General features: G+C 49.3%; 2 protein-coding genes and 1 long non-coding RNA gene across 7 annotated transcripts in view; 2 read left to right on the top strand and 1 right to left on the bottom strand.

Moving 5' to 3' along the window:
* Positions 1 to 172: 172 nt before the first annotated feature.
* LOC125718528 (arf-GAP with dual PH domain-containing protein 1-like) lies at positions 173 to 6,583 on the bottom strand. Its single transcript, XM_048992438.1, has 11 exons — positions 6,310 to 6,583; positions 4,534 to 4,664; positions 4,159 to 4,250; positions 3,184 to 3,266; positions 2,953 to 3,065; positions 2,336 to 2,482; positions 2,173 to 2,256; positions 2,016 to 2,078; positions 1,425 to 1,496; positions 788 to 1,016; positions 173 to 702 (listed from the first exon to the last, which is right to left on the bottom strand). The coding sequence occupies exons 1-11, from the start codon at positions 6,431 to 6,433 to the stop codon at positions 677 to 679; spliced, it is 1,164 nt and encodes a 387-aa protein (XP_048848395.1). The 5' UTR covers positions 6,434 to 6,583; the 3' UTR covers positions 173 to 676.
* An 887-nt stretch (positions 6,584 to 7,470) lies between these two features.
* Positions 7,471 to 8,083, top strand: LOC125718533 (uncharacterized). Its single transcript, XR_007384838.1, has 3 exons — positions 7,471 to 7,521; positions 7,734 to 7,914; positions 8,010 to 8,083. It is a non-coding gene; the product is annotated as an uncharacterized LOC125718533 (long non-coding RNA).
* A 6,241-nt stretch (positions 8,084 to 14,324) lies between these two features.
* The window catches only part of LOC125718524 (voltage-dependent T-type calcium channel subunit alpha-1I-like), a 99,330-nt gene continuing 87,647 nt past the window's right edge, over positions 14,325 to 26,007 (top strand). For all 5 annotated transcript variants that reach the window (XM_048992431.1, XM_048992428.1, XM_048992430.1 and 2 more), the window contains exon 1: positions 14,325 to 15,739. In XM_048992431.1, coding sequence (XP_048848388.1) covers positions 15,577 to 15,739 — 163 coding nt within the window. In that variant the 5' untranslated portion in view covers positions 14,325 to 15,576. The remainder of the gene's footprint in view (positions 15,740 to 26,007) is intronic.

Below are 26,007 nucleotides of genomic sequence, written 5' to 3'. Positions count from 1 at the left end.
CTCTCTGAGTCTCTGCCCTGTCTATCGTTTCACTCGTCATGTATCATGCAGCATCATGTCCCTCACTTTCACCGCTCAGCCCCCGCACCGGCCTCCACCAACATCCCTTCTCAGAGAGGAGTGCCACAGTCAGCACGATGTAGCAGCACTCAACACCCAGCGCAGCTCCAAGTAAAACCGAAAATGCTTTTTATAGGCAGTAGAGGGCAGCATTGTTACTCTTTGTTCTTCAAAAATCCAAGATTATCAGACAACACTGCACTGGTAGATGTAATCAGGGAGAAGGTTACAGGAACAGCGGAAATCTGTGGGTAATATCTCAGAATCACTGGTCTTAGTACATGGCAATCGGGAACAACAGAAAAAAGCATCTCAAGCTTGCCTTTGATTCTAAACAAACATTTAGATGTATCTTGAATGCAAATGGCAAAATACTTTACTATAAATGTGCCAATGAATTTATGAGGAATAATCCCTAGCAACCAATGTGACAGCACTGTTAGAGTGATGACTAGGAAGGATTGGATCTGATTGGTTTTCGGGTGATGGAATGTAGTCCAAACATGGCCGTATAGATGGGTGCTGTAGTCCACGTGGAAACTTGAAAAGAGGTGGGTACTGTAGTCCCCTGCTTGTCTGGCAGGTGAAGGGCCGTGATGGCTGACAGGCTATCTTTTCATCTATGTTTGAGCAAGGATTCCACTGCAAAAGGAAGGGGGATGGAGTTACGGACACTGCCTGCATATGTACATGCGTGCCTTTTTTTCGGGGGGGGGGGGCTGCTTACTGGCAAAGTCCTGCGGTGACATCACCAAGTCGATGACCTGGTTGAAGTGGCGCAACCAGTCCTGCTGATCCCCCTCGGACTCGCAGGTGAACACATAGCTGCGCTCGGGCGTCGTCACGGTGATGCCGTGTGACCACTCCCCACACTGCGTGCCCTCTGGCATCCCTGGGCAGGCGCTGTAGCCCATGTTCTTCTGGCCGAGAAAGAGCTCCCCCTTGGCGAAGGCATCCTGGGTGTCACGTAAGGAAACAGTGGGTGTGGGCTTGGGGTGTCGGGGGCAGACTGGTAACATTAGCAGATTCCTTACATCACCGCGTCTACATGGTTATAACACTCTGTCATCACTATGTTCTTCCTGCTATCGTTTTGTTTGGTTCTAACGTGCCAGCAACAAATGTCTTTGATCAGACTAAGATGACGGAGAAAAGGCTGATGACAGGAAATCAGCTCTGCACCCAGGAATAATTTAACCACCGTGAACATCTAAGGCAAGAGCGGTATCTAAGATCAGGGCGGAGCGCATTTCTCTGACTGCCGCTCCGTCAGCGTCTCAGTGTTTCCTGTCCGTTTCTCCTGCGGTGACATGCGAACGCTTAGCCGTGAGGCCGGCGTTCAGGTCCCGTTGGATGCGACTTACCAGAGGGTCTTTGAAATACATCAGCCGTCTGTTGTCCAGTGTGAACCAGCGCTTCTTGAAGACCTCCGTCTGCTGCAGAAGGAGAGAGCAGAGGGTGACACTGGGTAGCTTATGGGCCACCATGAGGTCGCTTTCCCTGCTTGAGCTGCTACCTCCACCCTCTGTCAGATCAGCAAGGACCTCCAATGCAGCCATGGCCTCAACACGAGTCCCTATGGAAACTAAAGGGGAAAAATGAGGCTTTGATGTCGGCGTCCATGTGCTGTCCATCACCGATGAGCTTCCCATCGGTTACTCTGTTGGTGCCCATTGGTTTAGAGCTGCTTGGGGTGATATTTCCACCCTCTATGTGTTTCCAAACCTCAGCCCCCCCCATCACCGACAAACACAATCTAATCTTAATGGGCCACTTCAAACGCCTGGAGCCATCTGCTCTCTTGTACACTTGGGACAAATGGAAATGAAAAGTCTAACTGGAGAGGCTGCCTGTGCTCATTATCAGGCTGTATTTCGGGACTTAACATTGCCGCCTGACTGCCTTGTGGCTGCTGGGTGCGTCAGGCCGTTCCAAGCACGGCGTCAAAATCTTACCCGTGGCCCAGTCTTCTCCATGAAACCCTCCTTCACGTACATCCTCATCATTCTGGTGGTGAGCTGAGGGTTGGAAACGCAGAGAATGAATGGGATTTGGGGTAAGATGGCGAGGAAGAGAGCGGGGTGGGTAAGGAACAGGAAAGAGGAAGGAAACCTCATGGTCTGCTGCCGCGGGGAAGGCCAGCTTCAGCCACCTGAACTGAACGGCTCTGATGGCATTGAACCAGTCTACCATCACCTGTTGGAGTGAGACATGGTGTTCAGCTGCGGCAACCGGAGCACGATAGGGAAAGGCTCCTTCCAGGCATGCAGCTCACCCTGCCATCTTCGTGGTAGAGGAAGAGGTTGCGTGTCCTGTTGTCTTTCAGGAAGCTGATCTGCAGCCCGTTGACATGACCGATCTTCTCCGGCTGGAAGCTAGCGTTGATGACGTCCACCTTGATCACCACTTTGGGCACTTTGTTCTTGGTCATCATGGGCGACAAGATCAGAGGAAGGAGGCACAAGGAATGGAGATCATTAAAAAAAGGTTCATCTGCATCTACAAGTTTCTGCACAGTCAGGTCATGTGGTGAATAATGGGAGGTGATAAAGGTCACAGTCAGGTAAATAGGTGAATAATGGGAGGTGATAAAGGTCACAGTCAGGTAATGAGGTGATAAAGGTCACAGTCAGGTCATGAGATGAATAATGGGAGGTGATAAAGGTCACAGTCAGGTCATGAGGTGAATAATGGGAGGTGAGCTCACTCTCATAGCTTTGACTCCCCAGTCAGGCACTAAGAGCAAATTAATCTCCAAGTAGTCAAAGCTTTTCTGTTTCCACAACACTGGAGTTGGAACAGAAGGAAATGTGTTGAGACGGGGTTCATACAGATAACTGCAGAGTTTAGCTCTAGCCAGTGCTGCTTCTGTGTGAGGAACCTGTGACTCACATCTTCCTTTGTGTAGTACTTCAGCGTTCCCTCCTTCTCTGTGAGCACGAACCTGCGGCTCAAATACTGCATGTTGTCCCGACCTTTCTTCATGAGATAGCCCTCCCTCAGCTCTGCAATAGCAAGGACCACACTCACCGTCACCTGAGGCCCCCAGACCCCTCCTTCAGTGACACCCTCCTCGTTGGTAACCAGATCACGGATCCGTGGGCCAGCGTGCCCTGGGCTCACCCTCCTGGTAGGTCTGCCGTTTCATGGGATCCATGAACTCCTGTCTCTCGTACTTGGCTTTAATCCACTGCTCCTTCAGGACCCTGAGAGCCAATCAACAGAGGAACCAATCAAAGACAATGAAGACAAGACCCTGATGGGCCAACCAATGGGGGGACCAGTCAGAGACGGTGAAGATGAAAGAAGGCAGAAGTGTTTATATATATGTAAATAAGTCTGTTTATGTATAAACTGTAGCGTGGATTGAGGTTTTCGCTTGACTTGCAATTGCCACACCTCGTTAGGCAGTTTAACACTCAGGGTGAAACTGGAGCATGAAGAATATTTTCTGCGGCACCAGTGAAGAGGGAAGGAGCTGCAGAGGGTGGAGTTCGGAAAACGAGGCGTGAGTAAGTAAGTCAAATTTATTTATGAAGCACTTTTCACAGACACAAGTGCTTGAAATCATACTCTGCGGGTCCATTTTGGCAGGATCAGCAAGGTCGAGTAGGATTATCAGTCTTTTCTGTTTCAAGCAATAGCATGACGCTAAGCTCTGTGTGAAAACACCTCGGCGACGATTAATTGTCACTAATTACAGGGGGCCAGGCACTGCTATGATGTCATCAGCAGAGCCAGCCCCTCCCTTAACCAAACAGACGCAAGCAAGTACGGAAAAGCCAAGGACTCCAAAAACAAGATGGGAAAAAAGGCAGCGTAATATGAACAGGATGTGGCTCAATTCTGCTGAGCAGATAAATATTAAGGCGAGTAAACAGCATGCTGTGAATTTGGGAAGCAGGTCCTAGGGCTGCTCTTGCACTGTGTGTCTGATCTCGCTAAACTTCAGCTACTGTTACGCTGTCTGGAATGGCAACGAGGACATCAATGGGGTAACGTCTATGGAAGAGAAGGGTGAAGCTTATCGAGATGGCGGCAAGGGGGACTGTCACTAAACTCTCAACCACTCAACTGGGGGAGATTGGGAGGACTCACTGCGCTTCCAGGAACTTAGGCCGGTGGTAGTAGATGGGAACGGCCGGTTCATATTTAAGCTTGGCGACTTCATTCCCGTGGGCTGCCAGGAACTGAAAAAGACAGTGGGAAGCTCTGGTTAAGTCAGCTGGGGGGGGGGGGGGGGCGCCATGACCCCTGCACATGTGACAGTGTCACTGTCAAGTGCTGGAGCCAGTTCTTGTGGATCCAACTAAAGATTCAGGCTGTGTGTCTTCCTGCACACCTCAAGGCAGGTACAATCTTGCAGGGAAATGACTGTAAAACTCATAGCCTAACTGTTACATATATGGGGCAGGATGCAGTCGGCTTCACAGGTTCGACGTGGCGTGGGGTTTGGCTAATGATGGCACCCACCTGCATTTCAGAGTCCGTCCACTTAGACTCGATCAGGGGCTTGATCTTGCTGGCCTCCATGAAGGTCATGTGGACACCCGAGCAGCCATGACAGAGAAGCACTCCCAATGTGCAGGAGCCCCACTGCGGCTCTGAGGAGGTGCAGAGAGATGGCCAGTAAGAGCTGGGGACTTCTGTGGGTCCGGCTCAGCATCTCGGCTGGTTCCGAGTCTCCCGTCAGGTTAGTTCTTAGCATGCTGTCCTGGCTCTCTCTCAGAGCACTGGCGAATTCGAGCCGCTAGAGACGGCGAACATGGGAGCGAGAAGACAGACGAGCATGTGGCCGGGCGTTGGTGAGGAGGCAAACAAACGACCAAGGGGAGTGGAAGGAGGAAGTCATTGAAAATTCGGTTAATCCGACCGGTCTGCACGTGATTCCAGTGACAGAGGTTTCCGGATCACTCCAAAGACAACGAGCTTAGTGACAACAGAGCACGGAAATGCAGTCCGGCCGGATGGCATAGCAGGGACAGCCCGCGGGCTTAAACCGCGGTCGGTTCGCACTCGTGTGAAAGATATGCGCGTCTTTCACTCCCTGCGGCCGCTGCTATATAGCTCCTGTTCCTTGTCGCGTTACCAGCCTCGATTTCCGGCCCATTCCCATCATCCGCTCTGACTGTGTTTATAAATACCCTGTTAATCTAAACGTTGCGCTTTTTCTCCATTCGAGCTTGTGTTCTGTATTGTGGACCAAGGCGAGCCTATGCCATCTTTACCGCAGTGAATCCTCGCGCTATATTTTTTCAGTACGAGAGGAAAGTGGTAATAATCTCCCACAATTTGATTAATCGTGCTGGTCATAAAACAATAAAAAAAAGGGGTCGTGGCACTTATTACCCAATTAATTCCGTAACTACACGTATAATTACAGTAGTTAAATATATGTTGCAATTAATCGGTAAGACATCATCATAGAATGTTGTAGCCTACTTACGTTACAGACGTACCTTCTTAGGAAAAGCGTGTCCTGTTAATTGCGAAGTGTAATTCTATATGTTTAAAGAAAAAAAAGCAACTGCGCCAATATTTATTCGATATCAGTCCATGCATGGTGCTACGGGAGTGTATCGTTTCCACCATAATAAAATTTGCCCACTTTCTCGATAAAGTATAGCTTTATAACGTTAAAACTATATCGCAGTAACGAGATACGTTTCTCGTTATAACGAGATGCGAGATCATCTCGTTACAACGAAATATGGAAGCAGGCCTGTCTCGTTATAACGGCCTACTAAATGAGCTGGTTAAAACGAGAAATGGCCCTGGGCGCTGCGGGGTTAAATTTTTCGCAGTTTACACAAGCGGTACAAGAAAAACCTGATCTGGGAACAATCGTGGCGCTTTATATAGCAGGTAATCTAGCCACGGTCATTATGTCCAGTCTTACAAAAGTCCATTCAGGGCTGCAGTTTACCTCGCCTGCATGCATTATTATCGTCAGTAAGCAAGTCATTTGTGTCACCACGCAAAACCTGTTAAGGGCTGAATCACCGGCAATGCCTATAGCTTTTCAAAAGTATGCTACATCCACAGAAAAACCTGTATTCACATCCAAAACGTAAACTGCAAATAATACTGAACATCAAACCGTGCAGTAAAAGGAATAGCTTTTCACACCTGAGTCGCCGGTGCCTGCGTTTGTTTGTCCTGCGTTATTTTAATTAACAAAAATGAGCGAGACAGTTTACGATATCCTTTGCAGCAGCTTTTATCATCGTTATATAGAACTTCACTCACCAGGCGCCCCACAATCTGCACATATGTCATTTCCAGGCTGCTGAAGGATATTCTTCAAAGTCGGCCTTTCTGTGTCATTTTCCGTTTTCATTTTGTCACCCCCTGGACAGTGGGCTTCAGACATCAGTTTTTTTTTCCAGTACACTTTACGCTACCGATTAAGACATTAGTAAATTAAGATGAGAATTAAACAAACCGGCTTCACACCTGTCACGTCTCCACCACAACAATAACTCGCGCTATACTGAGGTGCGTCTGATGTCTTTTGAAGGAACACAGTTGCTTAAATACTATTCTAGATGAACCGAAACCGACGTCCAGGAATTCAGAAGAAATGGCTTTCGGTAAGAGACTTCTTCCGCGTGTCACTTTTATCAAATTAAGGTTACCTCGGTGCGTGCAGAAATGTGAAAAATGGCTTACTCACGCAGGACAACTATTTTGTTAATCAAAGTGTCATTCTCGTCTAAGGTTGTCGAGTGGATAACAGATACGTCGGTGCTCATATTTTAGCATGACAGAGAGTGGTAATAACAATAACAACAACTTTACATCATAGTTCTCCAAGACAATATTGCCCGATACAGTTTTCACCAGTAGGTGGCGGAAAGAAACCGAACTAAGAAGAAATGTCAGAAAATTCATGGAGCGTTTCCCGTCTGAGAGAATATAGATTGAAACAATGTTTTATATATAACATTTATTATGTTATGATTATAATATAGGCCTAATAAATGTTATGAATTATTGTGCGCATCTTAATGTCTCTGTTCATTTATTGTCAGGTACTACAAAATACCCCGAATTATACACCGGATTGCTCGGAATGTTATTTACAGTAGCAGTACTCGGGAGATTTTGATCGAGGTTTTAAAGTAAAACAGTACGAGTATTTCTGTGCATTCCGTGAAAATCAATAAACCGCGCAACGATTTCTGGGTAGATTATATGCTAACACGTGAAGTAGCTACATGTAAGGCCGCGTCGGTACCTTATAGACCTACACCTTTGGCGCCCCCCCGCACCCCCATGTTCGGGTGCTCTCCGCGGTCCTGATCGTCACTGCCGTTATCTTATCGGCTCTCTTCGGCTCCCAGGTCCCCAGTGCAATTTACTGCAAAAAGAGTTTTCTTATTTCTTTTCCCGGGCTATATCTGTCAACAGGAAGTATCCGAGAAAGAAACAAAGCACCTCCGTGATATTTCATGAAAGGTAACTGGAACCTCAGGACTGACTAATGCCGTTTCACATTTGATCAATAAACCAAATAATATTTATTATCAGAATATATTTAGAATATAATACATATGTAAACCTTGCCAAGTCAGCAACATTTAATGCGTAATTTTAGCAGATCATGATTCTAGCTATGTGCCTATTTCTAGATATTCCTAGATCCTTGATTTTTTTTTGTTTTACTTTAGCGCACGGCTTCATAGGCACGTATAGCCTATCAGTGGTTTGGAGATCCTTCCCAGTTTCCCACAAGAAACCCCAAGAGATCGGGAACAAACGAAATAGATAACTGAAAAACGCGAATTGATAGTGGGAGAAAATAGCTTCTTTTTGGATCTCATCTTCTTGTTGTAGGATGCAAGGCTTGGGGTAAGTGAGATGGATTGCTCTTTATTTAACATTGTGATGGTTGATTTCACGCAGACCGGTTCATCAGATCAGCATTTCGACCTCCATTTGTACAGGTCTACCTAAAAACTACAAACCAAAAACGCTTGCGCTCGATTCTGCCTTAAAAGTCGCATAGCGCCACCACCAGGAAGCGGTAAGACACTGCACTGTTAAAACAAATTTTTCACCGAGAGTGATTTAGTCTCTGTTTAGTTAAACAGATTAACATGACGATGAATTGTTGCCCTGGACAGAGGATTAAGACCCCCCTCTGTAAATTCCAGAGAATGTTTATGACGCCTGATAAGGATGTCTTGCATTTAGAAAGGAGGCATGTCAGGTGAATGATTAAGCAATTTGATACATTTGTCTACCATCAGAAGGCTTGAACCTGCCCATTCATCCAAACGACACAATGAGATCCTGGCAGCCTCAGTGACAGGCTGCCGGGCCATTGGCTGCAGCAGTGGTGTTGCTGAGACTCTGGCCAACATGTTCTTCTTGTCCGGCCCCTTGTGGAGTGACCAAATGGGCCGCTGATTAGGGGCGGGGAGCTGTCGGAGCGCTGACCGTGTTTAGGTCTTACAAATAAGGAGCAAGTTGCCGAGACACCGCTACGAATGGACTTATCGAGATATAGACTCCCTCTGTTGTTGTCAGTTGGTACTGCAACACTGTCCTCAAATACAAGTAATGTACACATGGATACTATCTGTGCTTCTGCAAATGTGTGTATTTCATTAAACAATGTAGAATTAAGAAATATAGATTAGAGTGGATTCGGCAGTAAATGAATATACACCATTGGATGATGCAGCGCCCACAGGCAAACAGAACTGTCTGTTTAGTGAAACAGTAAAAAAGAAACACTTCACATGTTTGTGGATCTTGAGAATAGCGACATGAATCTTTAAAAATTCCTGACAATGAACAATATGTGAAAGCAGACATGTGCCACTCTTATTTAATCTGATGTAACACAATGCAAGGACTGGGATTGTGGGTAATTTCATACCCAGGGAGGAGGGCAGTGGGCAGAGGAGAGAGAGGGGAGGAGAGAAGGGAGGAGAGAGGGGGGGGAGAGACAGGGGAGGACAGTGGGGAGAGAGGGAGAGAGGAGGAAGAGAGAGGGGAGGACAGCAGAGGAAGAGGGGAGGAGAGAGGGAAGAAAGGGGAAAGGAGGAAGAGAGGGGAGGACAGTGGAAGTAGAGGGGAGGAGAGAGGATGAGAAGGGAGAGGGGAGGACAAGAGGGAGTGGGGATGACAGTGGAGAGAGAGGGAAGAGGAGGAAGAGAGGTGAGGACTACAAAGAGAGAGAGGAGGACAAAGTCAGGAATGAACATGGTTGCAGTTAACAGGCGACTCATGTCGACCACGCTGATCCCCTCACTGGCTGCTCTGTCGCCTAATTTATTGTCTATTGGCACTGAGGGGCAGCAGCTCTTTTAACTCTGCCTTTATCAAATCCCGTTTTTCCCGTACTCTGTCCTCTTGTCCTCCCATGCTGTCCTCCCGTCCTTTGTCTTCCTGTTCCGTCCCCCATCCTGTCTTCTCATCCTCTTTCCTCCCATCCTCTGCCTTCCCATTCTCTGTCTTTCCATCTTCTATTTTCCCACCCTCTGTCCTGCTGTTCTCTGTCCTCCAATCTTGTCCTCTGTGTCTCTGTCCTCCCACCTTCTGTCCTCCTCTTCTGTCTTCCCATCCTCTCTCCTTCCCCACCTCCCCTCTGTTTTACACATGCTCTTCTAGGACTCTGGTTTTGTCTGAAGCAGCTTGGCAGTATGGAAACAAAGTGCCTGTTAGCCCGGAGAGGAACAGTCTGTGATAAGCAGCCCAATCCAGCAGAGAAGACCCCCCCCCCCCCCGCCTGCAAGTTCTGTGTGACACTCCCAAGCAGTGAATCCTTGCGCTTCAGAGACAGACGGTTGGATTTCGGAGGGACTGTCTTCCCCCACATGGCCCTTGTTGGCTGAACGCGACATTGATGGGAATCAGGCAGCACTGGGGGGGGTTATGGATAGGCAGCCCTCTGGTCCCAGGTGCGAATGGTAACAAGCTCATCAACTGTAAGGAGGCAGGGTCAAAGGTCATCTCCCGGGTGTATCAGTAGGTGACCAAGATGACCAGGTTCCTGTTTGCTCTCTCTCCCACACCGTGTGTGCCTACACCTGTGAAGGCTCTGCTGCCCCAGGGTCCGCATGCATCCCTTACAGATATATATAGCGCTTTCCGAGCCTCTGTCCCTGCTCCTCCGCTGATCTCTCTCTCTCTCTCTGTTACACTATGCGTACATGTCAGGGGGCTTATTAAAACCCGGGCTCCTCATCCCCGCTGGTCTACGACGGCATGCTGCTCGATCCCTGGAGCCCATGTATTTTCAGTGTGGTCTGCAACCCCACACCCATCTGTGTATGGACGAGGTCGTCAGTCCTCCTGTAGGAATCCCTGCAAGTCGTTGAGAAAAGACGTCTCCGCATTCCTCATCGATCTTCGGCTGCCGATAATCAGGCAAGCGAGTAAGACGTCTGATAAAAGAAGGCGGAACCCTATTCCTGCATTAGGAGAGGAAGGACGGACAGACAGAGGAGTAAATTAAAGTGCGTATGTGCATGTGTCTGTGCGCGCACACACTGCAGGGAAAGTGAGGGAATCAGTCAACGCGAGTGATTCACCTAAACTTATATAAAGTCGATCTCTAAATATAGAAACTGCAGGGCTCCTAGAGCTGTGCCAAGGCGATCGACCACATTGATACTAGAGTGGCCCACCCTGCCCTGGTCTGGGGAGGTAGGAGGAAGGAGGGTCTGAGGAAAACTGCAGTGCATGCTGGGAACTCACCACGACACATGGTAGCTATGAGAGCGATGGACAACGGTAACCGCATCCCTCTCTGTGGTCAATGTCACTGCCTCCCTCTCAGACGGGTTAATGCGAGGTGCAAATCGGGGTGCAGGAAGGGAACCGCATCAGGAAACATAAAAAAAACACAATGTTAAGGAGGCCATGAGTCCATGTTGCATTGTCTATCCTATTATGTTTATACCATGGCTTTTATGTTGAACTTAATTCAGTCACACCCTTTACTGAAAACTGCCTGGCCTGTGGGGGTCCGACACCTACAACTACAGCAGAAACGCAGCCACAGATTGGGGGAGGGTTTGTAGAATCTCTGTTGATCTGGAGCTGTTGTACTGCGAGCAGGTGTGCATGTCTCTGCCGCTCTGCTCGGCGGTCCCTGGGCTCTGCTGGCTCAGAGTTCTCCCGGCGGAGAGAAGCTGACAGCCTAGCGCACGGAAAGAAGGAGCCCAGCGCACAAGCTTCATGAAACATTATGGGCAAACAGGCCCGGTCCGCGCAAGATCGATACCGCCAATTGTTGTAAGAGAATTATACTGTTAGCGGAAGAGCGACGAGCATCTATTTACTCACTCGTATAAACCCAGCGGGGAATTCTGAGTCCCGATGCGAAGGAAAAAGACTGTGCTGAAGAAGTGGGAAGTTAATATGTAGAGACCTTAGCATGAGAGTGAAAGTCGCCTGTCGGAACTACGGTGTGTGCAGCCAAGGTGATCGTAGCGCTTAAGCGCTATTTGATATCTGTCCGTTTTCTTACTCTGGAAAAACGTCTGACGGGCGATCGATGATCTTCCAGGGAGCAGCCGACAGAATCCGTAGGAGCAGAAACCCAAACCCGAAAGCGGGCTCTTGACCCTGCGCCTTTTAATATTCCTGCGCTCGGGAAAATTTCAGATTAAAATATTTATGATCCACCTTTGTCGAGAGACATTTAAAAATGATTTTTATGCGCTGGGAGAGCTGTGAGAGCAAGCGGTGCCATTTTCGATGTAATTCGAAAAAGATCAGTAGAGCTGATATACATGGCTACAAATGGGATAACGTATTTAATCCGGGGACTTCGCTAACAGAAACCTATTAGAAGTCAATTACAAGTGGCAAGGTCAGTTTTACAGGCGATGCTCATTTAGCTGTGAGATGTCACATTGCATCAGTTTTACTCTTTTGCATCAACAGAAAGATCAGCGACGCTTGGTGATTCAATACTGCGGCCCTAATTACGCCGTAGATAGCATATAGGGTGCCTGTGGAATGTTCTGAAAGGGAGGTTACATTTGCGGGTCCTCCCCGCCGGGCTCTGCCGGTGACAGTCATTCGGCTGGCTGCCTTTCCGTGCCCGAACACCCTGCTTCCCATTCCTTCTGAGTGTGTTCACACCTGCGGGTATTTTTGACAGATCTCTGCATCCGAGACTCCTCTGCCCCTTTCCCAAGGTTACCGGGAAATCCTGCCAAATTCCCACCCGCCATGTCGCCAGCGCGGCTCACGTGTGACCTTCTTCGCTGGAATCGGACTCGAACCATTCAAACCAAAAAAGGTTTGAGCCCAAAACAAATGATGGCAGCGCATTGAGGTACCCTACATTTCTGGGGATGTTATAGCACTATCTCACAGGCTACCCAGAAAGAGAGGAGCGTCCCCTCCCCCCGGCGGATCCCCTGAGAGCGATCAGGAGGCTACATTTTAACGGTGTAAAGTGTTTGTATACATTAATTGAATCGTGTAGTAATGTTATAAAGTACTTTGTGACACATTCCTTTTACGCCTAGAAGGAAATCTCCGCCTAACACAGCATTAACGACAGTGCGTCCCAGGAAAACCCGTAAACAACCAGCACAACAAAACAATCAATGTAACAGCACGTCACTCAAAGCCGTCGAGGCGTCCCGTCCCTTCGTATTCAAATCTGCCGCACTTCTATAGGAACAGATGTGGACCTTTTTAAATTTGGGTATCTGTGATTTCTGCGCTTAATTGCACATAAAAGGTCATCAGGCTTTTACAAAAGGCGCGGGGAGAACACAGGTTGTCACACAGCGGTGACACAAAGCAGTCACTTAAAAAGAGCTTCAAAGCTGTACATTGGCACCCAGTGTTCAATCCACCACAGGCATTGTGGGTATTCTCCGGGATTGCTGCATTACATGAGCCACCTGTCACATGAAATGAAGTGTGCAAGACCAGACTCCAGTAATAGTACACTTCTGGAATATTCTCTTTGTCACACTAATTCACTTTTTGGGGACATACGTGACATATTGGCAATAGTCTTTATTGGTGCTCTTGTTTTATTTGATAGTTTCCCTTCTGATTTCCTATAGTATCCCAGGGTTTTTCAGGCGTTAACTCCAGTCTGTGGGATCAGGCCAGCAAATTTGCCTGATCAAACCGAGGGCAAATCCACAGCATGGCTTCGCTAGTCCTGCAGATTTATGGCTGCATGTCTCCCATTCGGAGTACAATTCTGACAGGACGCCGTAAGTCCCGAAAAACCCATGTGATACATTAACGTCCCGGAGCAAGAATCACTGTGGAAAATGATACAAAAGTAACACAGCCTTCAATGTTTCAAAACCCTGTCAAATGACACTGACAGGGAGCTTCTAAGCCAATGTCTTCGTACGGCTCTTTTTAATTTAAAATTGCCATTCTCCCGCTTCTTTCTCGCCTCACGGATAGCGCTGCGTGTATGAGATTATGCTTGGTTTTAATATATGTGCCCTGGGGAATAGGGGGTGGTGTTGTAGATTCATTTTTAAAAGGAGACACGGGAAAGTCGAATAAGGAAATCTTTGCAACACAAAAATCTGTGTGCAGTAATGTAATGCCCAGACTCATCACATTTTTAAAGAAAAATATTATTTTTAAATTATGTACAGCAGTAAAGACGCATGCTCATTCACTCCGGCTTTATCAACCATGAAAGCTTATGTGGTCTGTTTTTCTACGAAATACACGTTAACTGCTGGCAGAAAATAACATATTTTATGTATTTTTGGTACACAGTAATGTATTTACGTCCGAGTATCTGATAGTTCTTCCGTATTTATTAGGCTATAAATGTCACACAGACGTGGAAAATGGATTCTGAATTTATGCTGCTAACAGAGATTAATTACCGTATCCGAAAGACCTACTCAATACTAATGCGAAACTGAAAATAAACTAAAATTACTTGAGTCATCAAAATTTAATAATTATAAGCGCGACTAACATGTATAGCGAGCGCGAGAACGTATGATCGCACAGTTACGGGTTAGAGATGTTTGCATTTTTTAATTAAAAAATACACATATATTCAATATACAAATACTGCTGCAATACATGTATGAGAATCTTCTCGGCAGTGCCTGATTTCAAAAGTAATGGAATAAAATCTGCAATTGCGATTGCGTTGTGCGTCTTCAGATACACATTTTACATGTGGATTATTATGAAATCGTTTCAGCCTCCTCCGTCTACTTTTCTTACTGTATGATATGCTTTCTTGTACCCGACTTTCTCCTATGCAGTTGCCCGCTATAGCACAGCGTTTTGCATGTCGATGCAAGGCTGTGCCGGTGCTGTATGGAGGAATTTCACTTTGATGAAGGCGCCTCCTATCCTTATTTAAACAGTACTTGTTAAAACCTCCGTAGGCGCCCCGTGTGTCTGCATCTGCGGCCAAGGCGCCGGTACAAGACGGAGCAGATGCGCCATGCGCGCCTCTTAGAAGCTGATTTTCCTGGTTGATCCTTTAAAAAAAACTCATCCGGAGCCTGTCAAGCAGATCGCCTCGCAGACACGGAGCTTGAAAAGAGTCATAGGGGATTCCTATTACTAAAATCCTGTACTGACACCGAAAAGGGACCCGATCTGTCATTCACTGTTCACTATTCTTTAAGACACAGGTGAGAGATGGACGCGCTTTTAAACTCTGCTATCAGATGCGTCTTTCTAGCCTATGTGGATGCCTGCTTCCTTAAGACGTGTCTCCATGCTCTGTATAGCAAGTATGAAAAGAGCACCGAAATCGCCGCTGAAAAATAAGAATCCGGGACCTAAAAGAATCGAGGGAAGGGATTTTGGCATATAAGGATTTATCCGTGGTACTGAGAGATCTGTGGATGAGAAGGAATACGTTCTTCAGGCTTTTTTTCCCTCCGAGGATTCATGAATGCATTAATAAATGAACACTGTCACTATGTATCATATCACTAATAACCGGAGACTACTGAAAAGAAACACAATACCATTACCGCGACTGCGCACTTGTTCAGCCGTGGAAATGTAACAGCGGCTGTACCAGAAAAGCCTTTCTGGATAGATGATCTCGGTATTTTGAGAATATCTAAAAAGTACCGATTTGCACATTTTTCATACACCCTGTTCCTAGGATTTATATGAAGCCAGGTTTTATTTTTAAAATCTGCGTAAAATGGAGGTACGGCTGAATTAGATGACTTGTTTAGATAAAAGGTGTTTCATATCGCCTAGGTTTTATTAAGGAGAAACTTGCATATCAGTCGGCGTTAATGCTTGGGGAACAAAACCACCATCTTTTGGAGACGGTGCTTGTGCAACAACTTGGATAAATAATCCTTTTAACTAAAACTGGATGTCGGCACTTTTGGCACAAATGTACAGATCGAGAAAAATACCATAAAATGCATGTTTTCACGAGACATGCGGATGGACATGGTGTATGGCCAAGGAGTTGCCAAGGCTGCAGTGTGACAGAATCGCAAGCTTGATTTCAAAACGTTCTGAAACAGCGTTTTTATGGGAAAATGAACCAAAATTTTTATGCAATACGATACTTATTCTCAGTTTTATTTAGTTTTTGTCCGGCATGAGGCAAATGGATTCAATGGTTCGCTTTTGATTGGATATCGACCTGAAATCAAGAGAAACGCTGATTTTATCTCCCCCGACTCTCCGAGCACACCTTTCTTTGATGCCAGGCGAGGTGAGTAATTTTTACTTTTTCGTCAACGTTTAAAAGTTGGTAAGGTGCCCTTGGAAAACTGGTCTTGTCTCCCCAGCGTAAAATTCAGAGGAAAGTGAGCGCGGTACCGTCGGGTCGTCTTTGAATTAAGATGGTAAACTTCATTTTTAACCAAAACCTGAAGACTTTCGAGTGAACGCGATATATTAATCTGATTTATAGCAGAAACAGCAGCTGGGACGACATATTTTTCTAATAATGAACTCGGTAAGCAGGTAAGAACCGAGGTTACGACAGCCGCGGTACTCTCCGCTCCGGAAGAGTAGCGCTGAAACAGCGGCAGCAACTGCCCTACTGCGTGCGAACGGCTTACGTTTGTGCTTCAATAACATCATTAGCGTATTTCCCATATATTTTAATATAGATGTTGAGTTCTCCTTATTCCCATTGCGTTATTGCTAATCCATTATTCTCATTGCGTTACCGTCATTGCTTATTGTCAATGCACAAACCCCGAGCGGGCGCCTGATCGCGCCTCTGACGGAATTTCTCGGCGGCATCTGTTCGCTCCGCGAAGCCATTATCGCGGCTGTCGGAATAACTGCCGTTCGGGGCTCTTTAATATACTGGAGGTCATCTGCTGACGTCTAACTCAAATATGCGGAGTTAATGTGTGCAGCCGCTCAGCTGAGTGGTTAACTAATAAAATGATTTTCTGTATCACGACTGCAGAAAAGGCTGTCTACATATCTACATAGTTTAAACTGACGTATATACACAGCGTAAAGAGTTCATTAAGGTTGTATTTCACGATTTAATCATACGTGTCACTGAATCATACTGAGCCACCTGCTGACTTGATTTACACGAGTGAGTTAAAGACCGTAACCGTACAGTCAGGATGGCTAATCTTACTGTGGCGTTTGTGGTTAGACCATTTCCTCACCTACTCATGCAGTGGCTGAGCGCTGTGTCATGCGAAGTGAAGCCTTGCTGTTAACAGGCATCATTTGCGTGGTATCATAATATAAGGGCCCCATAACACAGCAGAAAATAGTCCAGATGTCAGTGAGAAAGTGCTTATTTGGAGGGCTTTGATGAGAGATGCGTAAGCTTGCACCTTCACGTTCACGAGACGATATTGTGACAACTTGTGTTCAGTGAATGTTAGTCAGGGAGAACTTATTTTCGCCTTATTTTATGTCCAGATTCTGATTTTAGTTTAACAAAAAGATGTTTAAAAACACAAGTCCTCCAGTTTTAACTGAGGAGTGTGGCCTGGCAGCTTAGATATTTTGACGTAGTATTTGTTTTCTGTGAAAACGGAAGGCCGTCCCTTAAAACTCGCAGTATGTATGTGTGCGTATACATACATACATACATACATACATACATACATACACACACATACATACATACATACATACATACATACATACACATACATACATACACATACATACATACATACATACATACATACATACATACATACACACACATACATACATACATACAGCGTGTCTGACTTTTCCCCGGATCTCCTCTCATTCCGCCATTCACTGGCCTGGTAGTCTGAGTTTTACCGAGTGGCCATTTCTCTCCCGGGAGGTGATGAGCGACCGCGACGGAGACTGAAATGCCAGCGTGGTTGTCAGTTATCCAGCAAGCGCCACCAGGCTGAGGAAACTTCCGGAAGTGATCCTTCTCCCCGTGACTAAGTGCTGATGTTTGGAACTCTTCGCTGTGATTTGCTGCATGCTCACTGGTCGCTGTCTTCACATGAAGGGAAACAGACTGTAGCATCTGCCGATGAGCCATAAATATGCCAGATAAATGTGCGCCCCCCCCCCCCCCCACCCCGTCTGCGCCATTGTCACTCTGGCCTTGTTCTGGCTGCGTTACTGACTTGTCACAGATCCCAGATATTATTTCCACCATACAAATATTTGCTTTGCCCGTGACACCCGTTACCGTATGCTGCCACATCCCATGGCTGAGTTAGTTCTCGAGGAGAGATGATCCGTCAGGCTAACAAAGCTAATCGATGGCTCCCCCCCCCTCCCCTGCATGGCCATTCCCGCATGAGGCTCACCCCGACGCTCACCAGCGGGGGCCCTCCTCCAACAGTGGGGATCACTCTTCCTTTAATATCACTCCCCCCTTGTGTGTTGCTTATGGTCGCTTTCAGCGGCGAGACTGCTGTGTCGCTCTGCTGGGAGGCTGGCAGTTGGCTAATAACCAGCCTCATCTGCGCTTTTATTCACCGAGATGGATGTCAGTCGCCATCCCCGGCGAGCCAGAGCATCCTCGTCACCCAGTTACATGACCCGCTCTTTGTGTCGTATTATGAGGTGTGACACAGCACACACACACACACACGCCTGCTGGTGGTGCCTCTCGTGGCCATGCTATTCGAACCCTCGCATGTTCCCATGTGCCTTCTTGCAGCCTAATCCTGGCCCCTGTGCCACAGCTGCATGCGCCCACGGTGGACGTAGGAAAAAAATGCGGCGTGTTGCTGCCTTGATAATGCCGCATGACTCAGAGCTGCGAGTGGCTGCGCATTCAGGCCCCATGGATCCTGCCGCGGCGGGGTGGACCAAACGGCGATGCCACGCCCCCCTGGGGGCTCTGTTTCCGACGCAGATGGGTGGGCTTTTTAAAGGCCTTTGTGGCTGGGCTACAGGAACGAGGTGGAGGTGTTAGGGTCCCTCAGCTAAGAGGATCGCAGGAAAGCATGGCCTGCTGGGGGCACCACGTGGCAGGTGACATGTAGGGCAAACTGCTGTGAGACCAGCAGAGGGCACTCCACAGTGGTCCCCCACTGCCTTGCCGCGTCCCAACTGTCTGAGATAACTCCAGGGAGCTGCTTAAAACGGTTGGAGAGGGAGCAGGAAATCGGACCTAGAAGCTCTGGGAAGCTTGATCCATTTAGCTACGTGGAACCCCCATAAGGCAGAGGCGGGGAGCTGGGGGGGGGGGGGGGGGGAGAGGGCACACTGATAACAGCACGAGAGGCAAGTGTAAATTCAAGTGTGCCAGTGCGTCTGCGGGAATCGTGGCTAATCCAACAGCTTTGTTACTCGCTGAGTAACAGTGGGCATCGTGGCTAATCCAGCGACTTTGTTACTCGGTGAGTAACAGCGGGAAAGGTGGCTAATCTAGCAGCTTTGTTATACTTCATGGGTAACAGCAGGAATTGTGGCTAATCCAGCAGCTTTGTTACTCGGTGAGTGACGGCAGGAATGGTGGCTAATCCAGCAGCTTTGTTACTCGGTGAGTGACGGCAGGAATGGTGGCTAATCCAGCAGCTTTGTTACTCGCTGAGTGACGGCAGGAATGGTGGCTAATCTAGCAGCTTTGTTACTTGGTGAGTAACGGGGTGTACCCCAGTCAGCACCGTTTAGCATGTGGCCCTACACATACCGGCACAGCCTCATGGGGGCGTCACTCCCCACCAGCCCACCGCGCGTGCTGGGTTTAACATTTTCTTTTAGCACTGTCACAGAGGTGCCAGTGTTAGTCCCAGGCGTGAAGGGAATTCTGTCTCTAATTCCCCCAAGGGGCAGAGATGTTTCCTGCCATCCATCCGGGACGATATCAGCCTGGGAAGAGAAGCCCTCATCGAAATATCTCAGCGTGTAGCAGAGGGCTGAAGGGAGGGGGCGTAGCAGGATACGCAGCTCAGGCGAAGTGCTCTGCACCGCCAGGTCCTTCACTGACAGATGTCTCTGCGAGTGGGCAAGGTGATTCAGCTTAGTGTCGGAAAAAATGACTCCAAGAAACCCCCAGGGGGCGGGATTTCTGTGGGCTGTCACCCACTCACAGGTCCAGTCACTGCTGCAGGCTTGCTAGCTTTGCCCTGCTTTGAACCTTGCGCATCCCCATCATTATTCTCAGCGTCCCATTGGCTGAATCAAATGGCGGAGCTCCATCCAGGCATCAGTGTGGCACTGATAGGCGGGATCATGGCAAGCTGTCAATCATCAGCGAGTCTGCCCTCATTGGCTGTCTCCTCACTGTTTTTGTCCCTTCCCCTGCCCCACCCTGCCCTGCCCTGCTACACACACACACACGCAAACATACACACACAACCAAACACACAAGTTGATGTACCTATCTAATTGGGGACTGTCCGTTCATTTCTATGGGAAAAACTGTAATCCCAGTCACGACACCCTTATCCCCTACCCATCTCTAACCTTAACCATAAGTAACCAACCCAAATACAAGACTTTTGGCATTTCTACTTGCATTTGATTGCATTCACAGATTTTTATAAAACTGAGGTTATCCAAATGGGGACCTCAAAAGATGTCACACACACACACACACACACACACACACACACACACACACACACACACACCGATTCAGCGTGACGCCCGCTGCAGGAGCCCCATCTCCCTCTCCAGCCGCTTTCCCAGTGTGACTTTAAACACAGCACCGCGTGCCGGAGACTGATCACGACAGGAGGCGCAGTGCCCCCGGCAGGTGTCAGAGCCGGCTGACGTGTCACGCCGGAGCACCTTTGAGGAAGCGCGGAGAAGAGGGCCAGTGACGGGAGCCGGCAACTGGGCACGTAAACAGCCGCGTCTCCAGTGCAGTGGGCCACGGCGCTGAAGCACATACCAGCTGTCTTTGTTAGACAGTTACTGTAAAGTCCATTCGGCGCTTCCATAAGTACAGACGCTCTTATTCCTCATGATCTGAATGGACAGCAGTCAGCAGAGAGCACAGCTTCCCGCCTCCTTCTGCGACGACTTGTAAACACCTGACCTGGCGCCGTAAAAAAGGGATCCGTGTCGCTCATGTGTGACTCAACTTGACTCCAGCAGGAGCACCAGCTCCATAATCTATCCCCCACCCACCCCAAGGAATGTCTCTTTGCTTTGAAAAATGAAAAAAAAAAGTCATTAGCAGCCTTTAATGCTGCAATCTGATTGGCTTATTTGTTCTATTGAAAATCCAGCACCTATTCCGTATTCACACATATTAAATATCTCTGTTTACTATATACAGAGCTCTGGTATGACAGCGCCACCTAAAGGGAGCTTTGGGCATGGTGTTTGTGGGCCAGAATGAGGCAATAGTCCCCCCTCTGCTACATAGTTCCCATGTTTGCTGTCACGGGCCACTTGTGTCGGGGTCTGTGTTAAAAAGCCAGAGCTGCTTTGATTCGCTAGCAAACAGTGGTTGTGAAGACCACTCCGGGATTCCTGTTTAGCGCATCTTCTTTAATTCAGTCACCCCTCTTTTATTTATGTGTGTATATATGTAACCATAAATAGGTCAGCAGGGCAGCCTGGCGGCTCTTAGTAACCTAGTGACCCGGCAGCTCTTAGCAGCCTGGTGACCAAGCGGCTCTTCATGGCACGTTGGCTCTTCATGGCATTCTGCGAAGAACCCACTTCAGAACCCATATCAGAAGACTGCCTATGGAATGATCATTTTATTTATTATCCGCCCAAGGTTTTTTCCAAATTTTTACAGTTTCCTTATATGCCATCTTGCTCACTTTTCAGACACTCACAATAGATTGGAGTGTGAGCACAGGCTCAGCCATTTGTCCAGCTTCCAGAAGTGTGTCTGTTCTGTTAAGCGTGTCATTTGCAGCAGCTACTTTGATATCACAGGCACAGTGGCCTAACCCATTCAGCCGCGCACCACTGGAGTTCAAGGGACAGAACGAAACAGATCCACATGTAGCCAAAGGGTATGCTGGGGGGTCTGGCATCATGACTACCGCTAGTGGGATGGCAAAGAGGCACTGAGGAACCCGGGTGGGATCCAAACCCAAACAGGATGCCCCCCGCTGACTGGAGGAAGTAAAAACAATGGTTTAGTTATTTTGGGAAAATTGTGTTCCTCCTGAACATATGGGCCATCTGTTAATGGTATGGAGCTCAGAATCCAGGCCGAGGTGCCTATACTGCGCCGTGTGGCCGTGAGCCGGTCGCTGGCCACTGCGCCATCCCATCCCCCTCCTCCACAATACGCCACGTGCCCGCCAGCCAGATGAAGCCCCCCCCCCGAAGGCGGCTCCATTAGCTCATAGGTGACACCGTGTTATTCTGATCACACGGCACAAAGGAGCTGGAGATGGAGGGGGGGAAAAACAACAAAACCGTTCTCTATTTGCTGAGGTGAGTCCCATGGGGCCCTTTTCATCACTGACAGAAGCCATGCACGAGGACAGTGAGGCGCGGGCACAATGAGGCACGGGGACAGTGAGGCGCGAGCACAGTGAGGCGCGGGCACAGTGAGGCGCGGGGACAGTGAGGCGTGGGGACAGTGAGGCGCGGGGACAGTGAGGCGTGGGGACAGTGAGGCGCGGGGACAGTGAGGCGCAGGCACAATGAGGCACGGGGACAGTGAGGCGCGGGCACAGTGAGGCGTGGGGACAGTGAGGCGTGGGGACAGTGAGGCGTGGGGTCAGTGAGGCGCATGGGCAGTGAGGCGTGGGGTCAGTGAGTCGCAGGGGCAGTGAGGCATGGGGACAGTGAGGCGTGGGGTCAACAAGGCTCTGGGGCAGTGAGGCGCGGGGACAGTGAGGCGCAGGGCAGTGAGCCACGGGGAGAGTAAGGCACAGGGACAGTGAGCAGTGGGGTCAGTGAGGCGTGGGGACAGTGAGGCGTAGGGACAGTGAGGCGTGGGGACAGTGAGGCACAGGGGCAGTGAGGCGCGGGGACAGTGAGCCACGGGGAGAGTAAGCCGAGGGGACAGTAAGCCGCGGGGACAGTGAGCAGCGGGGCCAGTGAAGTGCGGGGACAGTGAGGTGCAGGGGCAGTGAAGTGCGGGGACACTGAGGTGCAGGGGCAGTGAGGCGCGGGGACTGTGAGGTGCGGGGGCAGTGAGCCGTGGGGGCACTGAGGCACGGGGACAGTGAGGTGCAGGGACAGTGAGCCGCGGAGGCAGTGAGGCAAAGGGAGAGTAAGGCGCGGGGACAGTGAGCAGCGGGGCCAGTGAGCCGTGTGACCAGCGCTGCTTCCAGTTAATGATGTTCCTTTCTATCCGCCATTCTGTCCTGATGCTGAGGTCTCTCTGTTAACATTAGCGGTACATCATTTTGCAGACACCGCACATTTTGGCCGTTCCTGTACTTGGCTGTCTGGAGGGGGAGAAGTTCTGTGAGTTTTGGGGGGGCGGGGTGCTTCACATTAACCCCGACCCCCCTTCCAGAGCCTCTGAGACAAAGCTCAGTGCCACTTGTTAGAAAATCCCATAGCAGAATGGATCATTGGGAGCTGTCAATCAGTACCTGTGAACCAATAAGGTATCCCTTAGAAACAGAGTGACCAATCAGTGAGTGGCAGCCCACTGGAGTTCCACCTACTTTGGGTTTCAAAGCCTCCCTTCTCTGTCCCTGCTCAGTGCCCTATGCGCTCTTACACAGTGAGTAACAAAGGAGGGCTGAGCAGGCCCTGTCATAGCGAGAGGGGCACCGTCCAAATGCCCCTCCTCTCCAGGCCCATCATCCTGCTTGCTGGATGGCTCCGTATCGGCCAGCCAGATGGATACCGGTGCCAATTAGGGTTGTGGGTGTTTGCTCAGTCACGCTGGGCCTCTGCGCTGGTTAAAATATCATCTTTGATTCTGCAAAGCAGCGTCGGCACGGCGACATTCACCTGTCTTCTCCGTCCAGCCACTGACTAACGCCATGTTCTGGGTGGAGGCGGGATCCTAAGCCCCTGCCCTGGAGCCCCGCAGTGTGTCAGTGTATAGGGGCGGGGGGGCGCGCGATGGCCCCGGGGGGAGATGAATGGCTCCTCTGCTCCTCTAATGACCCGTACCACAGAATCTGTAGGCCATGGAGGATCATTTCCAGGAAGAAAACACACTGCGGATCTGTCCGACCTGCCCCCCCCCCAGCCACACCCCTCTGCCCTGAGAGGGTGAGTTTTGGAGGGCAGACAGTGAACACTGAACAGTGGGTGATGATGAAATCACCCTGCACTGCCTGTATTATTGATGGGGATGAATTAATAGGCTCCTGGACTGAATGCTGGTGTGCTCCACAGCTCCCTATCTATCCATTTTCCAACCTGCTTATCATTCTGAGTCGCGGGGGTCCAGAGCCTATCCTGAATGGGCACAAGGTGGGGATCAACCCAGGATGGGGGGGGCAGCCCATCGCAGGGCACACTCACACACCATTCACTCATACGGGCAATTTAGCAAGTCCAATCAGCCTCAGCATGTTTTTGGACTGTGGGGGGAAACCGGAGTACCCGGAGGACATGGGGAGAACATGCAAACTCCACACACATGTGACCCCCTCCACAGCGCCTCATGGAGACTAAAGTGCAGGAGCAACTTCCCAGCTTCAGAAAAGTGGAACATTCGAAGTGGCTCTTGTCTCCCAGAAAGTTACTCTCAGGGGCTCTTGAGATGATCCAAATGAAGGAGAGCTCACCCTGGGGTCACACCACCATGCATTTTGGAAGGGGGGGGGGGTGCGTACATGGACCTGCGGCCCTTTGCCCATAGGGGGCATGCGAGACTGAGGCTCATCGGATACGATTTCATCAGAACCTTTCAGAAAGGGACCCCCTGATTGCTTTGTACTTGAAAGAAACGGTGAGGTTAGACAAACACACAAAGCCTGGCTTTGAACGAGGCAGGTGAGGCTGCTCAGCGGGAGCGTTTGATTCGCTCAGGTGAGGCTGCCCAGCAGGAGCGTTTGATTCGCTCAGGTGTCCCCTCCACTGTCCACATGCAAATTATATTATACCCCCCCCCCCCCCACCGCCAGCTCCATGTTTTAAGACAGGGGTGTCAAACTCCATTCCTGGGGGGCCGGAGCCCAGTGTAGCTTAGTTCTTTCCCTGACCACAAATGATTCAGCTCAAGAACTGTGTGGTGTTTAGCAGAAGGATTTGAATCAGGTGTGTTAAATGAGGGGAAATCCAAAAATGTGCAGGGCTCTGGCCCCCCTGGACTGGAGTTTGACACATGTGTTTTAAGAGGAACGTCCTCAAAACAAGCAGCGGAGGCAGATGGGTGTGTGCCAGAAAAGCGTGTGGTGTGTGGGCTTGGCGGTGCTTGTCGATACCCTGTCCCAGGTGCTGACTGACAGCTGCAGATGGAACTTCACCGTGAACCGGCTTGGAGAGCTCCGGCCGAAACTTGAGTGTCGACTGCATGTCTGTTATAGACCACTCTGATATGCTGGAGCCAGGCTCTGAGCGAGTTTATATGGTCCTGCAACATCACATAAACATTCTTAAGATGATGGGTTATAACACTGGTAAGTGGTGGTCACATGACCGCTGGCAGTGCAGGATAACGGTGTGCTGGGCTGAGCTCACTCCCCTTACTGGCAGCTGGGGGGGGTGGTCATGGCCTGAAATTCTATGCACTTTCGATAAACGATTCCAGACCATCACAGGATTAGCTGCTATGCCGCCAATGGTTCCATGTCTGTGTTTGTGACACTGTGCTACCAATGGTTCCGTACCTGTGTCTGTGACACTGTAGCGTCAATGGTTCCGTGCCTGTGTTTGTGACACTGTGCTACCAATGGTTCCATACCTGTGTTTGGACACTGTAGCGCCAATGGTTCCGTGCCTGTGTTTGTGACACTGTACCGCCAATGGTTCCGTGCCTGTGTTTGTGACACTGTACCGCCAATGGTTCTGTGCCTGTGTTTGTGACACTCTGGAGGCTACTTTCAAGGTGGGAATCGGCTCCGGCTGCTTAACTGTTCTGCGCGATGCTGTCAGGTTTGTAGAGGAAAATAAACTCTCGAGAAGAATAATCAGGGCTCTGGACCATTGGACGGCGCGACTCTGAGCGCAGTGAGCGTTTCTTTGCCGGATATGAAGAAGGGGTGTCTGACTGCATCTGTGAGTATTTCAGCAGTGGCTCTCTGGTGCTCGTTACACTAATTGAGCTGAAACTGTCTGCTAATAAGGTGTGGGGCTTTAGCAAGGAGGGCGGCAGGGGAGGGTCATCTGGCTCTTATTCTTTGACTTTTTGACCTTTTGCCCTTTGTCACCCAATATCGCCCATGCTCTGTAAATTGACTTTCTGGTGTATGGAGGGGCGGGCACTGTCCCAGACTCTTTTGTCATTTACAGAAAAAGTGCTAGAATCCCCCAAAGAGGATGGCCCGTCCTGGGGGGGCTTAGATGCACGGTTGCCATAGGCACGCCAGTATGCCTGTGCTCCTCTCGCCTGCCGCTCCCTCCCTCGGTCTGTCAGCTCCTTAGAGTGGCTGCATGGCGGCTTATATAAACCCAGCACATTATGCAATGTGGTGGATGCTATTCTCTCCGTGTGTA

The sequence above is a fragment of the Brienomyrus brachyistius genome, chromosome 22, assembly GCF_023856365.1.
Source record: "Brienomyrus brachyistius isolate T26 chromosome 22, BBRACH_0.4, whole genome shotgun sequence".
Lineage (NCBI taxonomy): Eukaryota > Metazoa > Chordata > Actinopteri > Osteoglossiformes > Mormyridae > Brienomyrus > Brienomyrus brachyistius.
The sequence above is the reverse complement of the archived record's forward strand: the minus strand, read 5'-3'. Positions and strand labels throughout refer to the sequence as shown.